Source organism: Chrysemys picta, chromosome 3 (genome assembly GCF_011386835.1).
Source record: "Chrysemys picta bellii isolate R12L10 chromosome 3, ASM1138683v2, whole genome shotgun sequence".
In the NCBI taxonomy this organism is placed as follows: domain Eukaryota; kingdom Metazoa; phylum Chordata; order Testudines; family Emydidae; genus Chrysemys; species Chrysemys picta.
Genome location: NC_088793.1, coordinates 47,461,485 through 47,482,236, shown reverse-complemented (window position 1 = coordinate 47,482,236; position 20,752 = coordinate 47,461,485). Strand labels below are relative to the sequence as shown.

At 45.5% G+C, this 20,752-nt stretch overlaps 1 protein-coding gene and 1 long non-coding RNA gene across 6 annotated transcripts in view; one reads left to right on the top strand and one right to left on the bottom strand.

Moving 5' to 3' along the window:
* ELOVL5 (ELOVL fatty acid elongase 5) overlaps positions 1–9,408 on the top strand; it is a 51,448-nt gene extending 42,040 nt beyond the window's left edge. For all 5 annotated transcript variants that reach the window (XM_065587803.1, XM_005300220.5, XM_065587802.1 and 2 more), the window contains exons 4-8: positions 1,231–1,308; positions 2,681–2,852; positions 4,716–4,840; positions 6,696–6,830; positions 7,540–9,408. In XM_065587803.1, coding sequence (XP_065443875.1) covers positions 1,231–1,308; positions 2,681–2,852; positions 4,716–4,840; positions 6,696–6,830; positions 7,540–7,671 — 642 coding nt within the window. In that variant the 3' untranslated portion in view covers positions 7,672–9,408. The remainder of the gene's footprint in view (positions 1–1,230; positions 1,309–2,680; positions 2,853–4,715; positions 4,841–6,695; positions 6,831–7,539) is intronic.
* On the bottom strand, positions 8,723–15,650 carry LOC135982222 (uncharacterized). Its single transcript, XR_010599467.1, has 2 exons — positions 14,927–15,650; positions 8,723–14,379 (listed from the first exon to the last, which is right to left on the bottom strand). It is a non-coding gene; the product is annotated as an uncharacterized LOC135982222 (long non-coding RNA).
* Positions 15,651–20,752: the final 5,102 nt, after the last annotated feature.

Here is a 20,752-nt window from a genome sequence, read left to right as displayed (position 1 = left end):
TCTACACTGCGATTAAAAACCTGCAGCTGGCCAGTGCCAGCTCACCCAGGCTCCCGAGGGTCAGGCGAAGGGACCATTTCACTGCAGCATAGACTTGTGGGCTCAAGTTGGAGCCCTGGCTCTAGGACCCTGTCAGGTGGGAGGGTCCCAGAGATCAGGCTGCAACCTGAACCCAAATGTCTACACCACAGTTAAATGCTCCTTAGCACAGGCCAGCTGCGGGTGTCTAATTGCTGTGTAGATATACCCTACAAGGCTAGAAGCAGCCAAACACAACCCCTTCAGTTCAAGAGCTGTAATGGGAACATAGTGGCAAAGAAAAAAGAAATGAAAACGTACAGCTTGGTTCAAGCTGATAACGTACATGTGATGGGGGGTGCCCAGAATCTTTGTCATAAGACCTGTAGGCACAAATTACTATCACACACAATGCCAGGAAATCGACAACCACCTATATAACACAGGTAGTCTTTTGGCTGGCTGGAACATACCAGCACCGAAAGGTTTAGTATTTAAAGTAATCTTGAAGAATCCGAATGTAGCAGAATACTAACTCTTCATGATTTCTTCAGACAATAAATAATTCTGAAAATGTGAATAATTTGACACAACGGAGGAAAGGTGAACTATTTCCAAACAAGTAAAACTGTCGACATAATTTGAATTCAGTTCCTTTTGAAGTATTAGGCATGGGGAAAGTTTTGGTACAATGGAAATGTTCAGGTATTATTTTTGCCATCAGAAGGCACCGGGCATGCAACATAAAGCTGTAAAACTTCAGTAGTTTTCCTTTCCTAGTTCATACTCTGTGCACATAAAACTTGGTATCTTTTTTCCTTCAAAAAGTCAGAAATAGAACTTACTTTTTGTCTAAGTGCCTCACTTCTGCAGAAAATAATCAGCTAAAAAACGTTTCTGTGCTCTAAAATAGGTTTGTTCAAAAACACACACAAATCTTTCAAAACTTGACGGGGATGGGACCTTTACCTGTCCTCTCTAGTCCAGAACACAGTAATTGGAGCAGGAAGGGTGGCGGGGAAGAATATGGAACTGTTATTAACTTGGCTTTCAATCACTACCATGATTCAGTTACTGTTTTGGGCTTAAATTGTAACCTAATGTCACATTTAGATGTCCCAGAATCGGTCAGTAAAGCTGCGGCCATGGTTCAGGTGTACTGTCAAGTGCAATATTTTCATCAGATGATACCTTATTCTTTCATCTTGTCAGCTGGTTACAGGAGTATGGGAAGGAGGATACAATTTCTTCTGTCAGGACACACACAGTGGAGGTGAAGCTGATATGAAGGTAACATTACTTGTTATAACTCTCAATTGCTACTTGAAATTCTCTCTTTGCAGATGAGTGAAGAGCAGAACAGGATTTATCTAAACAGCCTCCGCCCTCCCCATTGTACTCAGTGCACAGAAAGTACATGTTGAAACTTGGCAGTTAGTCCCTAATATCATCTAATCACTAGGTCCCTACTAAATTCACAGCCATGAAAAATGTGTCACAGACCGTGAAATCTGGTCTCCCACTGTGAAATCTGTTTTTTTTTTGTGTGCTTTTACCTATATTACACAGAGGAGACCAGCGTTTCTCAAATTGGGGTTCCTGACCCAAAAGGGAGTTGCAGGAGGGTCACACAGTGATTTTAGGGGAGCTCATGGTATTGGCACCCTTACTGCTGTGCTGACTTCAGAGCTGGGCAGCTGGAGAGCGGTGGCTGTTAACCTGGCACCCAGCTCTGAAGGCAGCACTCTGCCAGCAGCAGTGCAGAAGTAAGGGTAGCAATACGATGCCACTCTTAGTTCTGCGCTCCAGCCTTCAGAGCTGGCTGGCCGGTCAGTGGCAGCTGCTGACTGAGGGCCCAGTTCTGCAGGCAGCATACCATGCCATCCTTACTTCTGCGCTGCTGCTGATGGCGGCTCTGCCTTCAGAGCTGGGCTCCTGGCCAGCAGCCGCTGCGTAGCAGCGCAGAACTAAGGGTAGCAGTACCACAACTCCTCCTACAATAACCTTGCGACGCCCCCGCCCCCTCCACAGCTCCTTTTTGGGTCAGGACCCCTACAATTACAACATCGTGAAATTTCAGATTTAAATAGCTGAAATAATGAAATTTATGATTTTTAAAATCCTATGACCGCGAAATTGACCAAAATGGACTGTGAATTTGGTAATTCCCAATTAAAACAAGGGACCCTACTAATCACATTTGGTATTTGAAAAGACCTCTTGAGGCTGGATTCATGTTTGACACCTACTATGCCTGTTACTGCAGCATCTGGGCACACTTAAATTTAAAAAAAAAAAAAGAGTTTATAACAACTCTTCTCCTCTCCGCACCTGACCATCCTGCTGTGAACTGCTTTTCCCCATCCTCAGCAAAACACTTCTATGATATGTAGAGTAGATGTTTTCCACAGAGAGCAAAATGTTGGTTAAACATCCTGCCTTGTGTCTGTCTTTAACAGCCTCATCAAATATTCTCTGTCATCCTTCTCAATTATAGCTACCTCTTTGGACTCGTGTCTCTTGCAGAAAACTTGATGCAAGGAATGTGCTGAACTTTCCAATGATTTGCCATGAATATCTAGAAGTAGATGTGTTCTGTTGACTTGAGAGAATTGCAGGGACAACTCCTGAATTTATTATTTTTTCCCTCCTCTCCGTGTAGATTGTACGTGTCCTTTGGTGGTACTACTTCTCCAAACTCATCGAATTCATGGACACCTTCTTTTTCATTTTGCGAAAAAATCATTACCAGATCACTGTTCTTCATGTCTATCACCATGCATCCATGCTGAACATCTGGTGGTTTGTTATGAACTGGGTGCCTTGTGGTCACTGTAAGTACTGTGGAGGAGAGAACCTACAACAGACCTATGTTTTATTTAAGGCCAAATTCTGCCAAGGGATGCATATAAGCAACTCCCATTGACTTCAGTCTCAGGATCTGGCCGATCTTGCTTAAAATGCAGCAAAAAAATTAAGTTTGCTTTATTAAATTACAAGCAGTACCAATAGTTGCAGGTATGAAGCTGCCTGTAGGCCCGTCCTGTAATGATTGAACAGCGTAAGCGTTTCAGTGTAGATAGAGAATTGGTTTTGCAGGAAGTACAATCTATTTGCCTGCTGCTGTAGCGTGGCTCTGACACCTGTGTCAGCTGTGCTTACTTGCTTTCACAGCACATGCAAATATTCAAGCAAAGCTTCCAAGGAGAAACAGGTTTTAAGTCAGGCTTGGAAGCCTGCTACAGGTATGTGTAAGGTGACTAATAACTGCTAGAAATCAAACAGTTGTCTGAGTCCATCAAACTTTGCTCACTCGGGATGTTTTTCCCTTTAATTTATCCTATTCTATGGGTGGCCATAACAAATTATTTCAGTTAAAATCTTTGTCCCATGGGCACTCAGGAACTTGACTGAATGCTCTTTTGTCTCTTCCCATTTCTCTTCTTGTTTAAAACCTTACTAAATACTGCTGGCCTCTTGCAACCTCACTTGGATTCTTTTAATTTCATTTGCTTTTAACTGACGTTGCTTCCCAAATGTGTTAGCATAAAAATATGGGGGAGGCAACAATATTCTCTGTCATAGCATAAAAATATGGGGGAGGCATATTTTTATGCTATAGAGGAATAGCATAGCTTGTGGGTCAGTGATTTTGTTGATAGACATTAGCATAGCTTTGCTGAAGGAAAGTTTTTATGGGATCAGTCTGTGTCACCAACCTGGTGTGCATAAGAAATGCTAGTTGTCGTGGATAGAGAAGCTGCAAAACTCTCAAAAGCCTTCTTGGTTCTGAGAAGAACAGTACAGAAACTGCACTTATTTCTTACTGTCAACATATGGAGCAAGTAATATTTAACTTCAGAAGCGTGCATGTGTAACTGTTGTTCTAGAGTAGTGGTGCAGACCCCGTTGGAAATCTTTAGACATAGGTCGGCAGATCCCCTTGGGGGTCTGCCGGCGACAGGTTGAAAACCACCGTTCTAGAGAGAAGTCAAGCACCTATTTGTCTTAGCTTTACAATAGTAAAAGCCGCACAATCACACATTTAAATGGTCTTAAAAATGCTTGATCACTCCCTGTTTGTTGGGTTTTCTTTTTTTCAAGCTAGCTGTTCTACTTGGGCTTTGATAGCATATGCAATTTAGTGATAGGCAGCTAAAACTTAAAATCCTTTTAATGACAGAGAAGCCATTGTAAACAAAGCCAAATAAAATGGGTAAACTGAGCTTTTGAAAATCCCCAGAATGTTGTGTCTCGTAACCAAAAGCAGACTGCTAGTTTCAGTGGAAATGCCTAGCAAAGGAGGATAGGTCTAAAATTAGACGTGTGACGCTTTGGTTTGTGGACATGTTTGTGTACCTCCACCCTCTTGTCTCCTCAATTTTTCTGAGCAGACAGAGTGTTGAAATGAACAACAATCCTAGTTGGATAAGTGGAGCAGACAGGTAGGCGTGGAAGGTTGGCACAAAATGCACTGATCGTGTGCACAGTTGCAAAAAGCCCTGAGCTTATTGCTTATTTGAGAGTCTGATTCTTTTTTAGCCTTTCGTTTTGGGGAAACTGATTATTTAAAAAGGTCCTGCTGACGTTTAAAAATGTCCACCTTCTGTGGCTGTCCATTTTAGCACTGTTCAGGGTCCATGTGCCAACTTGTGTTCTGTATTAAAATGCTCTTTTTCTTCCCATCTCCATTTTAGCATACTTTGGTGCCACTCTTAACAGCTTTATCCATGTCCTGATGTACTCCTACTACGGATTGTCTGCTATTCCAGCTATGCGCCCGTATCTGTGGTGGAAGAAATACATCACTCAGGGGCAGCTGGTGAGTTATTCAGTTTTTGGGTCCCTGCCAGACTTCTCTGGCACTGGAGGAGCTGTTTTTCCCTGCCTGTAATAAAGGGAGGAATTTTAATTTCTTGACTGAAAGCTAGTAAACTGCGGAGGGCATTTTGCATTGTGCTTAGCATAATGGGTGCTTCTGGGCAGTCATCATAACATAATAGTAATTTTCAATGAGAAGGTTAGCAATGCCTCTGTCTACTCATCTCTGATTTGCAGCTAAATTTATTCCTATGTCATAGCACTGGGCTTTCTGTGATTCTGTAGTGAGAATGCAGGGAAAAGCTAAGTTTCTTCCCAAGCACTCTGAGCCAGTGCATTCTTCTAAAGCATTTGTTGGTCATGAACTGATGTGGCAATGACCGCCTGGAACCTGCATGTGACTCAGAGTCCTAGGTAAAGAGGCCCTTTATTCTAATCCTGCAAAACAGTTGTCTTCCTGCCTGGTTTTTATGTACAGTTGTAAATGGTTCTGTAAATATTTCTATCCTTCAGCTGCACTTTAAGTAGGTGGATTTAATCACTTTTATAATTTTGTGTTGTACTCTTTCCCACATCCATTTGTATTGTTCTCTTATATCTGCGCTGGTGCCTAGATGTTTTGTGTACAGCATGCGATGAAGAAAAATAGTTGAGCAATGTGTTTGTGTGTAGTGACAGTAATAAGACTTTGCTCTTATGTAGTACTTGTAATCTGTAGATCTCAAACCACCACATAAAGGACGGCAAGTGTTCGCCCCACTGTATAGAAAAGGAACTGAGGCACAAAGAACTGATTTGCCTAGGCAGATGGTTGGCAGAGCTGTGAATAGACTCAATTCAATGAAACCTTATTGGTATGACAGCCTATACAAGTGTTGCCAAAATATGAAAATGGACACCTCCGGTTTCTCTTAGAGATTGGTATAATACGTCCAGGACAGAGCTGCGCACTGTCGGCAGTTTGATTCCCTGTGTCCATTTGTCAGCAGTGTTCATTCTTGATCCCGTGGCAGGTCGATGTGTTGTGTGGGGCTGGCTGCACCATCCTTCTCCCAGGATTAGGCACCATTTCTCCTCATCACGTTTTGATGACCATAGAACCCAAGTCTCTGAATGCCTAGTCCAGTGCCCACTGCCTAATGGTAGCCGTGGAAAGGCAGTCTTGCCTGCACTGTCCAATCTGGGGATGCTCGGTTTTGTTTGTCTTGCAGGGAAACAATCTTTCTATTTTTAAATAAATTGTCCTTAATCTGCCAATTTCCCTGTAAGGGTGAAACTTGCTTCAGGCCCTCTGCAGCACTTAATTCCTGAACAGTGTTTGCACAGAGGAACCTCAGGCAGAGAAAACCAACAAAGGTTCCTCTGCATCCCCTGCCTGCTGCCAAAAGGGTCTCTATGGTGGCCTCGGGTAGGCCAGCACAGAGGTCCTAGGGGACGGACCCCAAGACGGACCATGCTATGGTCCCAGGTAGTGTGGCAGTGGATTTCACCTCCCAGATATTTCCATGCTCCACCAACATTGAGTCTGAATACTTCATTTGGATGGGCGGATTTTACCCTTTAATCCATTTAAGATCAATAACTCCTGCACAGGATTCACTAAGTGCTTTGAGGTGAAGCAATATTTGAAAAATAAAGAGCTTTCAAAAAAAACCAAACCCAAATATTATGGTCTGAACAAAGGTCTGTCAACAAATGTTTACTAAAATTCTTATTCCTGTCATAAAGGCAAAGTCTCTTCAGACTCACTTTAGAGACCATTTTGACTTGTTTAGAAATCATTTCACTAGTTCTTGGTCTGTTGGTTTGTTTCCCCTTCTTTTCACTACTGTGCTCCTATTTTTTTCCTCTTTCAGATTCAATTTGTCCTGACAATCTTCCAGACAAGCTGTGGTGTTGTTTGGCCATGTGCCTTCCCTATGGGATGGCTGTATTTCCAGATCTCCTATATGATTTCTTTGATTATCCTCTTCACAAATTTCTACATTCAGGTAAAACAAATGTTCATTCATTCTTTGCACCAGTCTTATTTGAAAGCCTTGAAACATGTGGTTTTCCCCTCTTCAGTATAAATGTGTTTTCACTATTGGCACTTGTCAGCCCTTCATCGTGCATGCTGTATGTGCAGCTCAGGAAGATTAGGAATTTGAATAACAAGTTGATGAACATCACCAAAAATGCTTAGCTAAAGTAATGTAAAGTATAAGTGTATAGGAAATGGTGCTCTGCTCAAGGAGCAGCTTTCCATTTTGAAATACAGTAGTGACCTGTAAAGACAATTTTCAGTGCACTCATGTAAAGAAGTGTCGTGCATTATCAAAGTTGCAAAAACAATGGCTCAATGTCACACATGATCATAACAACTTTTAGGAAATTGCTCCAAATCTTGACTTGTAAAATAATCCCTTGCCAGAAATACATAAAACTATTTGGAACTGTTCGCATTGACATTTGCTTTCTTCCCCCCCGCCCCCAAAATACAGAACACTAGCATGCTACCATTATGTCTCTGGCTCAAAAATTCAGCATAATAGCTACTGAAAAATTATCTCTGAACGTGTTTGAAGACTCAGTGTATATCACTGTAATCAGAGTCCTGTGCTAGGATGTGCAAATCGGTGCACGTTTAATTACTCTGAGGGAACAGGCCCTTTGTATGTGATTTTAAAACAAAACTTTGTGCACGTCTATGTATTTTAGACTTACAAAAAGAAGGCATCCTCCAGAAGGAAAGAATATCAGAATGGCTCTACAGCCGCTGTGAATGGGTATACAAACAGCTTTTCTTCCCTCGAGAACAATGTGAAACAAAGAAAACAAAGAAAGGATTGAAGACCAAACTGAGAAACCATTTTGATACCACAGACAACAAAATTATCTGATTGTAAGCACAATAAGAGTTGTGCACTGATACCCTAACAGCTACTGTAACTATTCCTGCCTAGAATAGTGCGATTTATGTAGGACTTAACCTGTGCAAACGCCCTAGAAACTGTATACAGTTAAAGTTAATCATTCTAGGCATCACTGACCCCGCTATAGACTGTGGAAGGGAGTATTATTGTAGTATATGACACTGCTGTTGCCTTACTAGTGAATATAATAGGTGCTGAATTATGATTCACAGTTTTCAGAACACTGTAATCCAAACTCATGTTTTTTACTGTAGATTATGCATGTGATTGTAAATGTAATTTGTACAATGTTGGTTTCAGTAGGTAAACACACATGCCTTAAAAAAAAATTAAAAAGCAGGGCCCAAAGCTTGTTAATGGTTTGAAAATTAGGGTATGTTTCAACTTTGAGTTGATTGACTTATTAATAAGTCAATTTAGAAAAATCCATTGATGGTTTTACTGTACTGTATGTGACGCATAATGTTAAGTATCTCCTACATGTTACAGTGAAATTGGAAATAGCGCCTTTAGTTTTGTATATTTGGCTTTAATTGACTAAGCAGTCACAATTGAGATGGAAGTTTATTTTACCTTTTTAATAGATCTTATTTTTTTATTTTGCATATGTCACTAATGCTTAAGCAGTCCAGCAAGACTTAAATATTAATTGTCTCTAAGAGTTAGGGAATATACAGGGAAGGTACATCTTGGTTTTTTTATTTCTGTGAATTGCTAAATTGCAAAGCAGTTTTTAATACTGGAAACTCTGCCAGTTTCAAGCATTGAGGTACCATAGCCATATTCATGTTTCAAAAGTGACTGGATAGTCTGACCTTAGTAAAGTTCTTTTTAAAATGAAGATAAAGGATGCTTTTCAAATGTAATTATTCATATTTAAGTTGGCATTTGTATTGCTATTTGTGTAGCATACTTTAAGTCATTCTTAAAATGTGCCTAGCTCACAAAAAGAGATTTTTTCCAGAAAGTAAAATTAAACCGATTATGTCACACAAACAGATCAAAAAATAAACCTTTGGAAATGTGCTGGAGATGAGTGTTTGTTTCCTGAGTGTAAACTGTGTAGATCACCTGTAACTTTTTGGCTTGTTATCTACAAATTTGTTTAGAACTGCTTGTTAAAATTCCTATTAATGTAAAATCTTGCCTTGCACATGTGAGGAGTCGGTTGCAAAGCAGACATCTTTAGTCGGTATGTTATCTACTGTCGTGGGGTTTAGATTATGAATACTTTTATTCATTGAGCTCAGAACATTTAACTAATCATGCAAGACATCCTGTTGGTCATTTGCTTAAGTTTGTATGTTAACTATTTTGTTTGATATTTATATAAATATCAGAGTTTTACCATGTTTAACTTTTTAATTTTTTGCACATCTGTTAGGGAAATAATGAGTTTTCCTATTAGCCTGGGGGGTTTTCTTTACTTGTTTTAAAGGAGACACAACATCTGTTTACATTTACATTATCAAAGCTTGTGTGTCTTCATTTCTAGGTACTGGTTTGCACAGTCTTTACATATTTCAGTACAGCAGCTGTAACGTTCAAAATACGCTGTCTGCGTGTGCTAGAAATAAACCCTTAGCTCATCTGAATATACCTACATTGTTAATGTTTGACATTGTTTAATCATTAAAACATTTTTGATTATCTCTGCCTGAATTCTATAGTACTTTATTTTATGGATTTGATATTGCACCTTATTTTGTATGATGCCAAGTGAGAACTATCATGGTCATTCAAAATAAGGGGGAACTACAAACACTTAACACACACATACATCAAATAACAAATTCCTTACAAGAAACATTGACAGCTACCAAACACTCAGCAGTTCCTTGGCTATAATTGTAGAAATAATTTATCCACATGGGTGGATTAAACCTCTTAAGTGGAATTACTGCCTCCTTACATGTAGAATGGGATGTGTCGTCTGAGCACAGGACAAAAATTATAGTCCCACCCATAGCACCTAATCTTCCTGACTGAGAAACCCAGTCTCTAAAATGCAATAATGCACCTATTAAAAGTACTGAGGAATGATTAATGTTTGTAAAGCCTTCCCTAGGCTCTGCTGCCCTTATCTCTGTACCCTAACTGTACCAAAAGCATTTAATTGATCTTATACAATGCCCATCACCATGGTATCTGAGCACAAAATCCATAAAGTGTACGCAACTACTTATGGGCTTGTTTACACATGGAGTTATTCAGGAACAGCTGTTCCTGAATCACATGTAGACAAGCACTAACTCTCTTCCCTCCAGTCTGCATGCTGTTGTGAGAAGGCTGAATCAAGGAAGTAGGCTTTGCTTTCTGCTCTGAAGGTCCAAGGTTATTCTGATGTCTTCCAGGAGTGAGTTCCATTTTTGTGGGCCCATAATTAAGCAAGCTCTGTCTCCTGCACTCATTAATTTAACTCCTGAGGTTGACATTTTCATTGAGTGGAATGTAGCAGTCCTGGGGGGTTTTGATCACACTGGGCAATGCAATCCCTCAGGTAACTAGTCTCTTCCATGGAGAGCTTTTAAAATGAAGGCTAAAACCTTAAACTGAACCTGGTATTCCCTGGGGAGGGTGGAGTACTGCACCGATGTGCAGTGAGGAGCATTTGTTGCTGGGTTGCTGTATTCTGAAGTAACAGTACCTTTTAAGGGCAGCAGCTTCATCACGACAAAACAATATAATAATTAAACCTAGCAGTCGTGAATGTCTGGTTCCCTGTGGCTGCATCCAAATGCAACAAGAGAGAATGCAGTCTTGTAGCCAGCTGTCAGTGGACTAAAGGATGGAAATTGGAATGTTTCACCCACACACAAACCAAGTCACTATAAGATCCACAGTGGATCTCTAGCTGTTACATACTATATTGTCCAATAGTAAATGAAAGGTTTGAGAGGGTGTGTAGACTCTCTATCAGTCTTCACTATACTATACTGATCAATGAACAGATTGGGGCAAAACACTGAGCACTTTAATAGAGAGTGGACAGTCAGGAAACCTAGTACACCTCTACCCCATATAACGCTGTCCTTGGGAGCCAAAATATCTTACCGTGTTAGGTGAAAGCGCGTTATGTCAAACTTGCTTTGATCTGCCAGCGTGCGCAGCCTCACGCCCCCCCCCCCCGAGCAATGCTTTACCGCGTTATATCTGAATTCACGTTATATCATGCCGCATTGTATCGGGGTAGAGGTGTATGTATTCCCAGCGCCACTGCTGACCTGTTTTGTGACCGTAGATACGTCATTGCACCTGTCTGCCTCCGTTTCCTCACTTGTGACATGGGGATTATGATAATTTAATTTGTAAAACACTTTGATGGATGAAAAGTCTATATAAGGGAAGTTCAATTTTAATAGACGCAAGTGTGACTGCTGCCATCTTGGCAGGGAGTGAACTGGGGATCTCTACAACTTGGGCTAAAGAGCCTGTGGACTGGACATAGTGGGGACCCATACAGACACTGGCATGGGGATCCACGGTGCTTTGGTATCTACTTGAAATTGTACTGAATGACCTAAATCACATCATCTGGGTTAGGATTCTGTATAGCTAATACGTGTTGTGGACTTGCCACACTGCTTCAATGATATCCAGATCCTGGTGTATTTCAGGTTAGAGAGTTTCAGAGCTGAATGCTTTGTATAAATAAACAGGAAGTGGATAGAAGTGCTGATGGATTCCTAGAACATGCTGTTCTGAGCAATGCCAGTGTGAATCTGTGGATATCCCTGAGTGCAGCTGCTGCCACCGCTTCAGGGAATATGCTGTTGTTCACTTGGATGCTAGGATGGGGGAATTCACTTTGTGTTTTGTGTGCATGTGCGTGCATGTGTATGTGTGGCGGGGAGAGGGAACGAGCTCTGGAAATGAAAAGAAGTAGCTTTTTAAAGCAACAGCAGGCATTGCATCAGTGCTGTTCATTCTACTATTCACCTTTTATCATCAGGCATTGAAAAAACAAACAAGAGTAGGCACGCAGTCTGGAATATGCCTTAGCATGTGGGTGCCGTGAGGATTGTAGGGTGATCATCATCATTTGTGACTCATGTGCAGAATGGTATGTGTGTAAAGAGAGAGTTGCTATGCCTTTGTCTTCAATGCAGATTTAATTGGGTTCAGCTGTGGGTTTTCCCTGTAACCTGCTCCCTGTTCACTCAGCCACACACCATGGGTGGAGATTGGGGGGCACTGCCCCCTCAAGCTGGATACATTGCAGAGGCAATGAGGGGGAGCACCCAGCTTTCTCCCTTAGCCCCATGGGTGGTGGTTATCAAAAGCCAGGGCAGGCTAAGCCTCCCCTGACCCAGGCCATGGCCCATGTTCCTCTGGGAAGCCCCACCTACCTCCCCCTCTACTGTAAAGCTAGTGGGGGCTCTGCTCCAGCCAGTGGCCGAGGGCTCAGGCCCCACTGGTGGTCAGGGCCAGCCTAGGGTGGGGCTTGGGCCGAACCAGCGCAGCTGTGGCAGGCAGGCTGGGGCTCCTCCCGCCATGGGGGAGCCTCAGGTGGAAAGGGTGTGGCCAGTTTAGTCCTGCTTCCTCCCCACGGAGGAACGGGGGGGTGGGGGCAAATGGTGACGCAAAGCATTGTGCCTGCCAGTCAGTTTGTCCATGGACTACCTCAGGGGAAGGCAAGGAACAGCTCCTGTTGACTCACCACACAGCCCATGAGGGGAAACTGACCAGCAGGCACAGAGCACTTGGCATTGCTGCTAGCCCTCCCTCCCCCTCAGCTCCCTAGGGGGGACATGGAGGAACGGGGTGGGGGGGGGCAGCTAGGTGTTCTCTGCTAGCAGGTAAGTTTCCCCTTCATAGTCTCTGTAAGGGGAGGGCAGGAAAGCAGTGACCCAGGCCAGCCAGGCAGCTGAGCTGCTTACTAAGTGTCCGTGCAGCGTACAACCCAGGTGAGTGACAGAGTGAATTACTCCTGGGGAAATTGGAATTCCGTGCCTGGCTCAGCTGCTGGGGGGAGAAGGACTTCCTCTTCCCCTGGAACAGATAGGGCCGAGTCAGACCCACCCCTCCTCCGCTTCCTGCCCCCATCACTCCTCAGCTGCAGAGGGAAGAGGTCACTGTATGGGGAGCTACCTCCCTCATGGGTCTAATCCCCTTGCATTTGGCCCCCCTGTCAAGCCCCCACCCCACACACTTGAATCCCTACCCCACTGAGCCTCACCCCCTGCATCCAGAGCCCCTGCCAAACCCCAGCCTAGATCCCCTGCCAAGTCCTGCTCCTTGCCCCCTTCAGATATAGAAGTCAAACTACGCCTATGCCACACACCTCAATCTGTGCCATATGGTGAGGCAGTCAACATACCTGAGGATGAGGGCAGACACAAAGTGGCTTATTCCGTGTATTGCTAATCCAATCTAACTGCAGTGAAAATGTACATGATAGTCCTCCAATCCTTTCCTGGAAAACACCCGGGCACGCCTCCCTGTCTACCCTCTTGCCATGTACAGGTGCTCTGACCCTGACAAAGTGGTCTACCTTCATGTCTCTCTGCTAGTGTCTTGAAGACCCCTGCTGCTTGCAGTTTCTCTGGCTTCACCCATCTCCAGTGGCAGAACAATGGCCAGTAAGAAGCCCATGTAACAGCATGAAGCCACCTGGTTGGAGGATCACACCAGAAACTCTGGGCCAAAGAAAGCAGAAAAGTACAACTAAACACCTCAAAGAGGACTATTGAGCTGTATGATGGTATATGTCAGCAGTGGCTAGCTGATCACAGGATCAAGTGGACTGGACAGCAGTACCGAGAGATGATAAAGGGGCTCAAAGTGAGGTACCAGAGGACAAAGGGTAAAAATAAGGAATCCAGTGTTGCCCAATCTTTATAACTGGACAGCCACGAAGAACTGTGGCCTGAAATTGGTTGGTGCCTGTCATGGTAGCAACCCGCTGGTGGACAGCAGTGGTGAGGGAAGCTGTCAAGTCGAAGAAGGAGGCCTTCCAAGAAACACTCGTGAACCGGACTCCTGATATGACTGAGAGGTACAAGCTGGCCAAGGGGGCTGTGCCTGTGGCAGTCGTTGAAGTGAAAGCCTCGGCTTGGGAGGAGTTTGGAGAGACCATGAAGAATGACTACCGGGCAGTCTCAAAGGTGTTCCAGCAAACCATTTGTCATCTTAGGAGGGGTCGGCGGGACATTGCCCAGGCTGTTCTCAGCAAGGGTGGTGAAATGCTGACCGCAACTGAGGAGATTGTTGAAAGGTCAAAGGAGCACTTTGAGGAATTGCTCAACCCAGTGGACATGCCCTCCCTTCAGAAGGCAGCGCTGGAAACCTCTGGTGAGATCAGATCTATTTCTGTTTTTAAGGTTGCTACGGTGGTAAATTGCCTTCATAATGGTAAGGCAGCAGGGGTGGACGAGATTCCTCTGAAGATGTTGAAATCACTGGACAATGTTGGGGTGTCATGGTTAATGCACCTCTTCAATGTTGCAGGAAGGTGGGTGCAGAACCTCTGGACTGGAAAAGTAGGGGGGTGGTCCTGTGTAATGGTCCCTCACTCTTCAGTGGAGAGGGAGGCCACTTTACCTTGTTGTAAGGGGCTGTAGTCTTTGGGCTTGGGTCACACTGGCGGGGCCAAGCCGAACACCGTCTATGGTTCTGGGCCCATCTAACAGAGGGAAACATACAACAATAGTCTGGGGCTCCTGTCCCCACCCTTGGGTGGGGCAGCGCCTGATGTAGTCCTTAGCCCCCAGCATCTCAGCTGGGGCTGACACCAATTAACAGTCTGGGGGCCCTAGCCCTCAGGGCGGGGCTGGGCTAGTAGCAGGCTCTAACTTAACTCTGGGCCAAGGCATCCAGCAAACAGACAGAGTCAATAGCTCTAGCCTAGATCAAGTTGGGGTGAGCACCCACACAGTCTAGGGGCTCCCATGGGGGTTGAGCACCTGGCAGGTAGTCTAGGGTGCTAGTGGGGGGTTCACAGAGCTCAGGCCTCCTGACCTAAGGGGTGGGGGAGTCGGCCACCCCAGGATTGGGGTGGCAGTGGGGATTCAGACCCGCCCAACTCCACCATGTCCCAGCCCAGGGCAGTGGTCTGCCATTTGGTCGGTGGGGATGCAGCCGCAATATGCCAACCTAGAAGTGGTCAGCCCTGTAGCTGGACAATCATCGGCTGCCCCATGGCTACTTCCTACCTCCCTGGGGTTTGGTACCTCTGGCATCCACTGGTCCTCAGGCTCCTCTGGGTATACAGCCGATGGTAGTCCCAGCAACTCCTCATCTTGGATCCATCTCCTCCAGTGGCAGGGTGCAGCAGAGCACCGATTCAGCTCCCGGGTGCCACAGCAGGGCAGAGGCATCCATCTCCTCTGCTGACTCCTGCCCAACTGAGGTGCAGAGCCTTCCCTTTATACTTCCTGCCCCGCCCTGGTACTTCTGGCAAGGGGGGCGGGGCAGGTTCAGCTCTGCCCCTCAAGGGAAGTGTAGTGATCCCTCGCTCTCCAGTCTGGGGGAGGCTAGTCTGCCTCACTACATCTTGATATTTAAGAAAGGAGACCAGAGGGTGTGATCCAACTATAGGGGGTTCTCACTCCTCAGCCTCCCCAGCAAAGTCTATGCCAAGGTACTGGAGAGGCGGTTATGCCTGTTATGTAAAGCCTCCGCTCAAATGCAATTGTAAGATCTGTAACTTGTATCATTAAGTTCTGCAGCCTTTTTGCAGACTTTGTAACTTCAGTTATTGTTAGCATAGCCTTTTAAGTTTTGTAATCTTTGCAAGCTCTGTAACCTTTTCAAGTTACCACTTGTATGAACTTCCAAGCTTTGTAATATTCCATCCCTCAGAGAGAATGTGAACGAGGGAGTGGGAACAAGGGAGTGTATGTGGGACTGGGCGAAGAGGAGCTGCAAGGAGAAAGGAGCCCAGAGACAGGTGTGTCTGATATAATCTGCCCTGAGAAGGCAATCCCGAAGTGCTGTAAAGAGAAGAACCCGGTATTAGGGTGACCAGATGTCCCGATATTATCGGGACAGTCCTGATTTTAGGGGACTTGTCCCGCGTCCCGACCTTACATTGGTCAGGAAGTCTGGTCACCCTATATGAGGGGGACTGCGGCAAGCTGGCGCCGCCGGCACCACTCACCTTCCCTCCCTGGGCCCTGAGGCAGCGCGCAGCTGAGCTCCCGGCATAGCAGTGCCAGCCCACGGGGCCCCCCGCCCGGCCGGCAGGAGCCTGCAGAGCGCAGCCCTGCCCCTGCCCCTGCCCCGGGCACACAGAGAGGCAGCGAGGAGGTCTCGCTCCCTTGCATGCTGCAGCAGGGTGGGGTGGGCTTGTAGACTCCAGCAGCAGGCAGCGGCCGCCGGGCAGAGAGTCCACCCCCGCCCCCCTCCCCTCAACCCGACCCTAGGAAGGGGCCAGAGGGACTGGGAGGGACCTGCCTGCTGGATGCTTCTTGGGAGCCGCTCCAGGTAAGCACTGCTGGGCTCACCTGGCCCCCTGGCACGTCCCTCTGGGGGGGCTCCCCTCAGCCCCACTGCCCTCAGCCCCCACCCTGACCCTGTTCCCTCAGCCTCCCCTGCAGTCCCCCCCGTACCTCCAACAGCCTCCCCCACAGTCCCCCTGCTCCCCCCAACCCACTGCCTGGAATATTGGTCCTTTCATTCTGGGATCTGAAACAGCATGACATCTTGTAAGGTTGCCCCATCCTCAAGCAGGTTTAACATAATCCCCATTGCTGCTCTGTCTCCTAGGTCCTGGATCCCACCTCATCTTCCACAAAATTTCAGGGAGAGTTGGAAGGTAAAATTAACCATTTCTTTTCCTGGGGAACCTCCTTTATGAAGCATTGCAACAGGCTGAAGTTTGCTGGCTGAGAGAATCAGCAAAGAATGGCTTACTTTTGAGATAAAATGTGTTACTTTTTAGTTGTAGCTGCGTACAGTGAGTATGAAATTATAGGGAGTCATGGGCACTCAGAAACTTGTTTTCCCTCGGTGTCAGGACCATGTGACGGTATCAGACTCACTGAGGGAGGTGATGACACTTCAGAGACTGCTCAGGGTCAGTGAAAGGCTTCAGAATGTGAGGTCAAAGCACTGGAGATGCATAAGGATTGCTCCAGATATAGATGTAGTCTCCTAATTCAATGGGTGAGGGGTTAGAGAGGGACCAGGCCCAAGGGGATCACTGGCCTCCCTGCATAGCTTGGGACCCCATCTGTTCAAACCCTGCATTTATTTTAGGGATATTTCCAGTGTTTATAACCCTGGAGGGCAGCACAGCATCAACTGTCTTGCAAACCTGAATGACCACTGTGTCAAGTGTGGATATGCCAACCCCAAATTGATTACCAACAGCTCTGTAACAGTCTGGGGTTGCCAGCTTCTACAAGGCCATAGCAACATGCTTCTAGACAGAGCATTATTGGCTCCCTCAGCTGGGTGTTCTGCTGCTTGAGGGCCAGGGTAAGCTCCTTGCACAACAAGAGAAATGTGGCTCTCCACAGGTGAAAGCTCTGGGCCCACTGCTGGTCAGCTGATGTTTCCATCACAACGTGGTTCCACCAGTATGTGCATGTGGTCCTGCTTAGTGGGCAGCTGCCGTAAGAAACAGCATCAGCTCGGTCTATGCCTCCATGGCCACGTGGTCCCATTCTGTTGTTACTGGGCCTCTGCTTGTACTTTCAAGCTACTGCCTCCATCTTCTCTGGGTCATATGCAGTCTTGGGAAACTCCTGCCACTGTTTCTGGGCAGTAGCTTCTGCAGGGGCATGAAAAAGAAACACTGCATCTATAAAAAGCAGCAACTGTCAGTCCGAGTTACTAGGGTAAGCAAGATCAATACCTTGAGTACGTAACAGCACACCACCACATCAGTGAGTCCTGCCAGGAAGTGAATTTCCCAGGCCTAGACAATTTCCTCCCACAATCCCCAGAATGAGCAGACAAGTTGCCCACCCTGCAAATGTGAGCAAACAGCGAAGTAGTGAGTTGTGGTACTATGAATCATGAGATACATATCAAAATGTATTGCTTCTCATGGCCAGATACAAGACTAGTGCAGAAACAAGGCATGAAGCAGTGTGCTGATGTCACCAATGTGGTCATGCTGTAGCGGATTAGGCTACAGGGCATTAGCTAATCCATGATTGCTGAATCTATCCTTAGCCTGCAGTGAAACTATAGCCTAAACTAAACCGCACCCTCGGGGATGATGATGCAGCTGTTTGCCACTCCCTTCTTATTCTTATGTGTTCAACAGTACATGAAGGGAGCCATTCTAACTATCTGGGATGAAAGGAGAGTTTGTGTGTAGAGCTCACAATAACAGTCAAAAGGAAAAGTGACTATGGGGAGTTACAGACATCATGGTACGACTTGGACTATTGTATCCAGAAGTATGCTCAACTGGGTGTGAAACCACTTCACGTCTATCAACAGGCAGATGGCTTTATTTCAAATGAGTCTAGCCTGATGCAAGTAGTAACAACTTCTTTTGGGCAGCTGAAACATTTTAAAGAATGTGATAAAGAATGTGAGGCAAATATCTGCTGAAGGAGGGACTTCAAGATACCACAACTTGTCTATGCTGTTCATGTTTGAAACAAACCTGTGGCCAGTAGAATAGGTAACACATTTTATTATTTGAGGCATTTCCTCAGGCTGGCAAGTCTGTGCCTGGAATTTAATTTCCGCAGGTAGGGAAGAGGAGACAGGGCAGAGAATTAGCTGAACATTTCAGAAACTCCAAAGAGGTTCCTTTAGAGTTTGTTTTAGAAAATGGATACCAGTTCATGGGGGAATAGAGAGAGGTTCTTTTACCCTTTTTATATGCCCTAATTCACCCATCCCTGATAAGGCACCATATCTGACTTTGAGATTATTAAACTATATCTGCCACCTTGGGCTTTCTCTATAGTTCTTGGTTAATTGCAACAACAACAGATAGCATTCTTGCATCTTCAGCTAGCTGCCTAGTGTCCACACCAGCACCACAGGTAATGTTCTGTCGCCAAGTGATATTTGGCCATGGTGAAGCTGTTTAGAATGGAGCAGAGTGAAAATCCCAAATGGCTTCGATGAATGTTCATCCTCTTAGCATCCCTTTCCCAACTGTTTCTGTGCAGTTGATTCCACAGGTAGTCACTCTTTCTATTTGTTAGGCAGCAAACTTCCCCTTCATTAATTAAAGGAGATTTCGAGAATCTTCCTTTTGTGCCTTCCAAAGGCACTATGTGAGTTAGGTCCCTGACTCCTTTTTGTGCCTTTGCAGAATCTGCCCGCAAACCCCGTTTGGAGAATTCCTCTGCAGAAGCTCCCCATAGGAGTAAGGCTCTGTCATGCTAGGTACTGTTCAACTGCATGTCTATAATAAAAAGCAGTTCACGCACTGCAGAGCTTAGTCCAATTTAGGATAAGATGCAGCAAGTGAGTTTGACAAACAAACAGAAGGAACAAGTTGATGATGGGGTAACGGGGTAGGAAACGTGGTTCCATAGACTAGATATGTGCACAGCTAGATGGATTAGAGATTTAAACAAAAAAATCAGATATAAATTAACGAATACATTTTAGATTAAAAAAAAATCTCTATTGGACCTAGCCACTTAATGGCAATTTCCTGCAGGCATCATGATTGGAATGGGTCTTCAGTAGGGATTTAAAGAAGGGTGTTCATGGGACTTTGTGGATAAGATGGGGAAAGGTCTACCATGTGTAATGAGGGGCATAGATGAACATTTACGGATTAATATTACAAGCCTAGTTTCCATTTCATTGAAAGATTCTTGCAAAGCATCTGGAAATGGCCTCTCCCATCGTCTTACAAGGATTTACCAATGCAGTTAAGGAGTTTCTTTAATTTTGCCTGCAGTTTCTGTGCTCCGAGAAATGCTGTAAGGGGCTGTTGCCTCCTTCTACCATCGCTAGGAGACAGGCTGGGGAGACCATCCAGTGTGAAAGGGGTCTGCTGGTGGAATCTCCCAGGAAGCAGGTGGGAGAGCTACAGGAGGAGGTGGCTAAGCTGAGGAGCATCTGTGCACATAAGGAATTCATCAAGAGTATTCCTATGGAGATCTCCAAGGCTGAGGAAGCTATCCAGCTAGAGGGGATTGCTGTCACACCACGAGAGGGAGAAAGATGCGGCTCTGTCACAGGGAGGACACTGGCTGCTGTTTACTTCTGGCAGCTGGCAGTGCTCTCCACCCCTGCTGCCAACCCACCAACTACAGTGATGAAGAGACATTATGCTGCCCTGGCAACAAGGGATGAGGAATCACCCCCCCAAAGATGGAAGTGGAGAAGCTCTGTATCCCCAAAGCTGGAAGGATTGTGGCCACCATTCCCCAGAGGAAACAGGGTGGTGGTAGTCGGTGACTCCCTTCTGAGAGGAACGGAGGCACCCATCTGTCCGTCTTACATGGCATCCCAGGAGGTGGTGCTGCCTGCCACGGGCCCATGTCCAAGACATTACAGAGGGATTGTTGAGGATCATTCAGCCCTCTGACCACTACCACATACTACTTATCCATGTGGGCACTAATGATACTGCAAGGTATGACCCTGAGCAGATCAGAAGTGACTACAAGGCTCTGGGAGTAAGGGTGAAGGAGCTGGGGGCACAGGTGCTGTTCTCTTTGATTCTTCTGGTCAAGAGTAGGGGCCCAAACAGAGACAGATGCATCCTGAAGGTGAATGCATGGCTGTGCAGATGGTGTCACCAGGAGGATTTCAGTTTTCTTGATTGATGCTGTTCTGGGAAGAAGGACTGCTAAGCAGAGATGTGGTCCCCTTTGAGGAATGGGTAAAGCATCTCTGGATACACACTGGCTAATTTAATGAGGAGGGTTTTAAACTAGGTTTGATGAGGGCAGGTGACAAAAGCCCACATGTATGTCAGAAACATGGAGACCTGGGAGAAGGTTTAGAAGCAGGGGGTGGGGTGAGGGGGAACCATGGGCTATTATAGCAGAGACAAGGAAGAGATAAGAGGGAACATAGAAGGGAAATCAAATCCGTATCTTAGATGTCTGTATATTTAT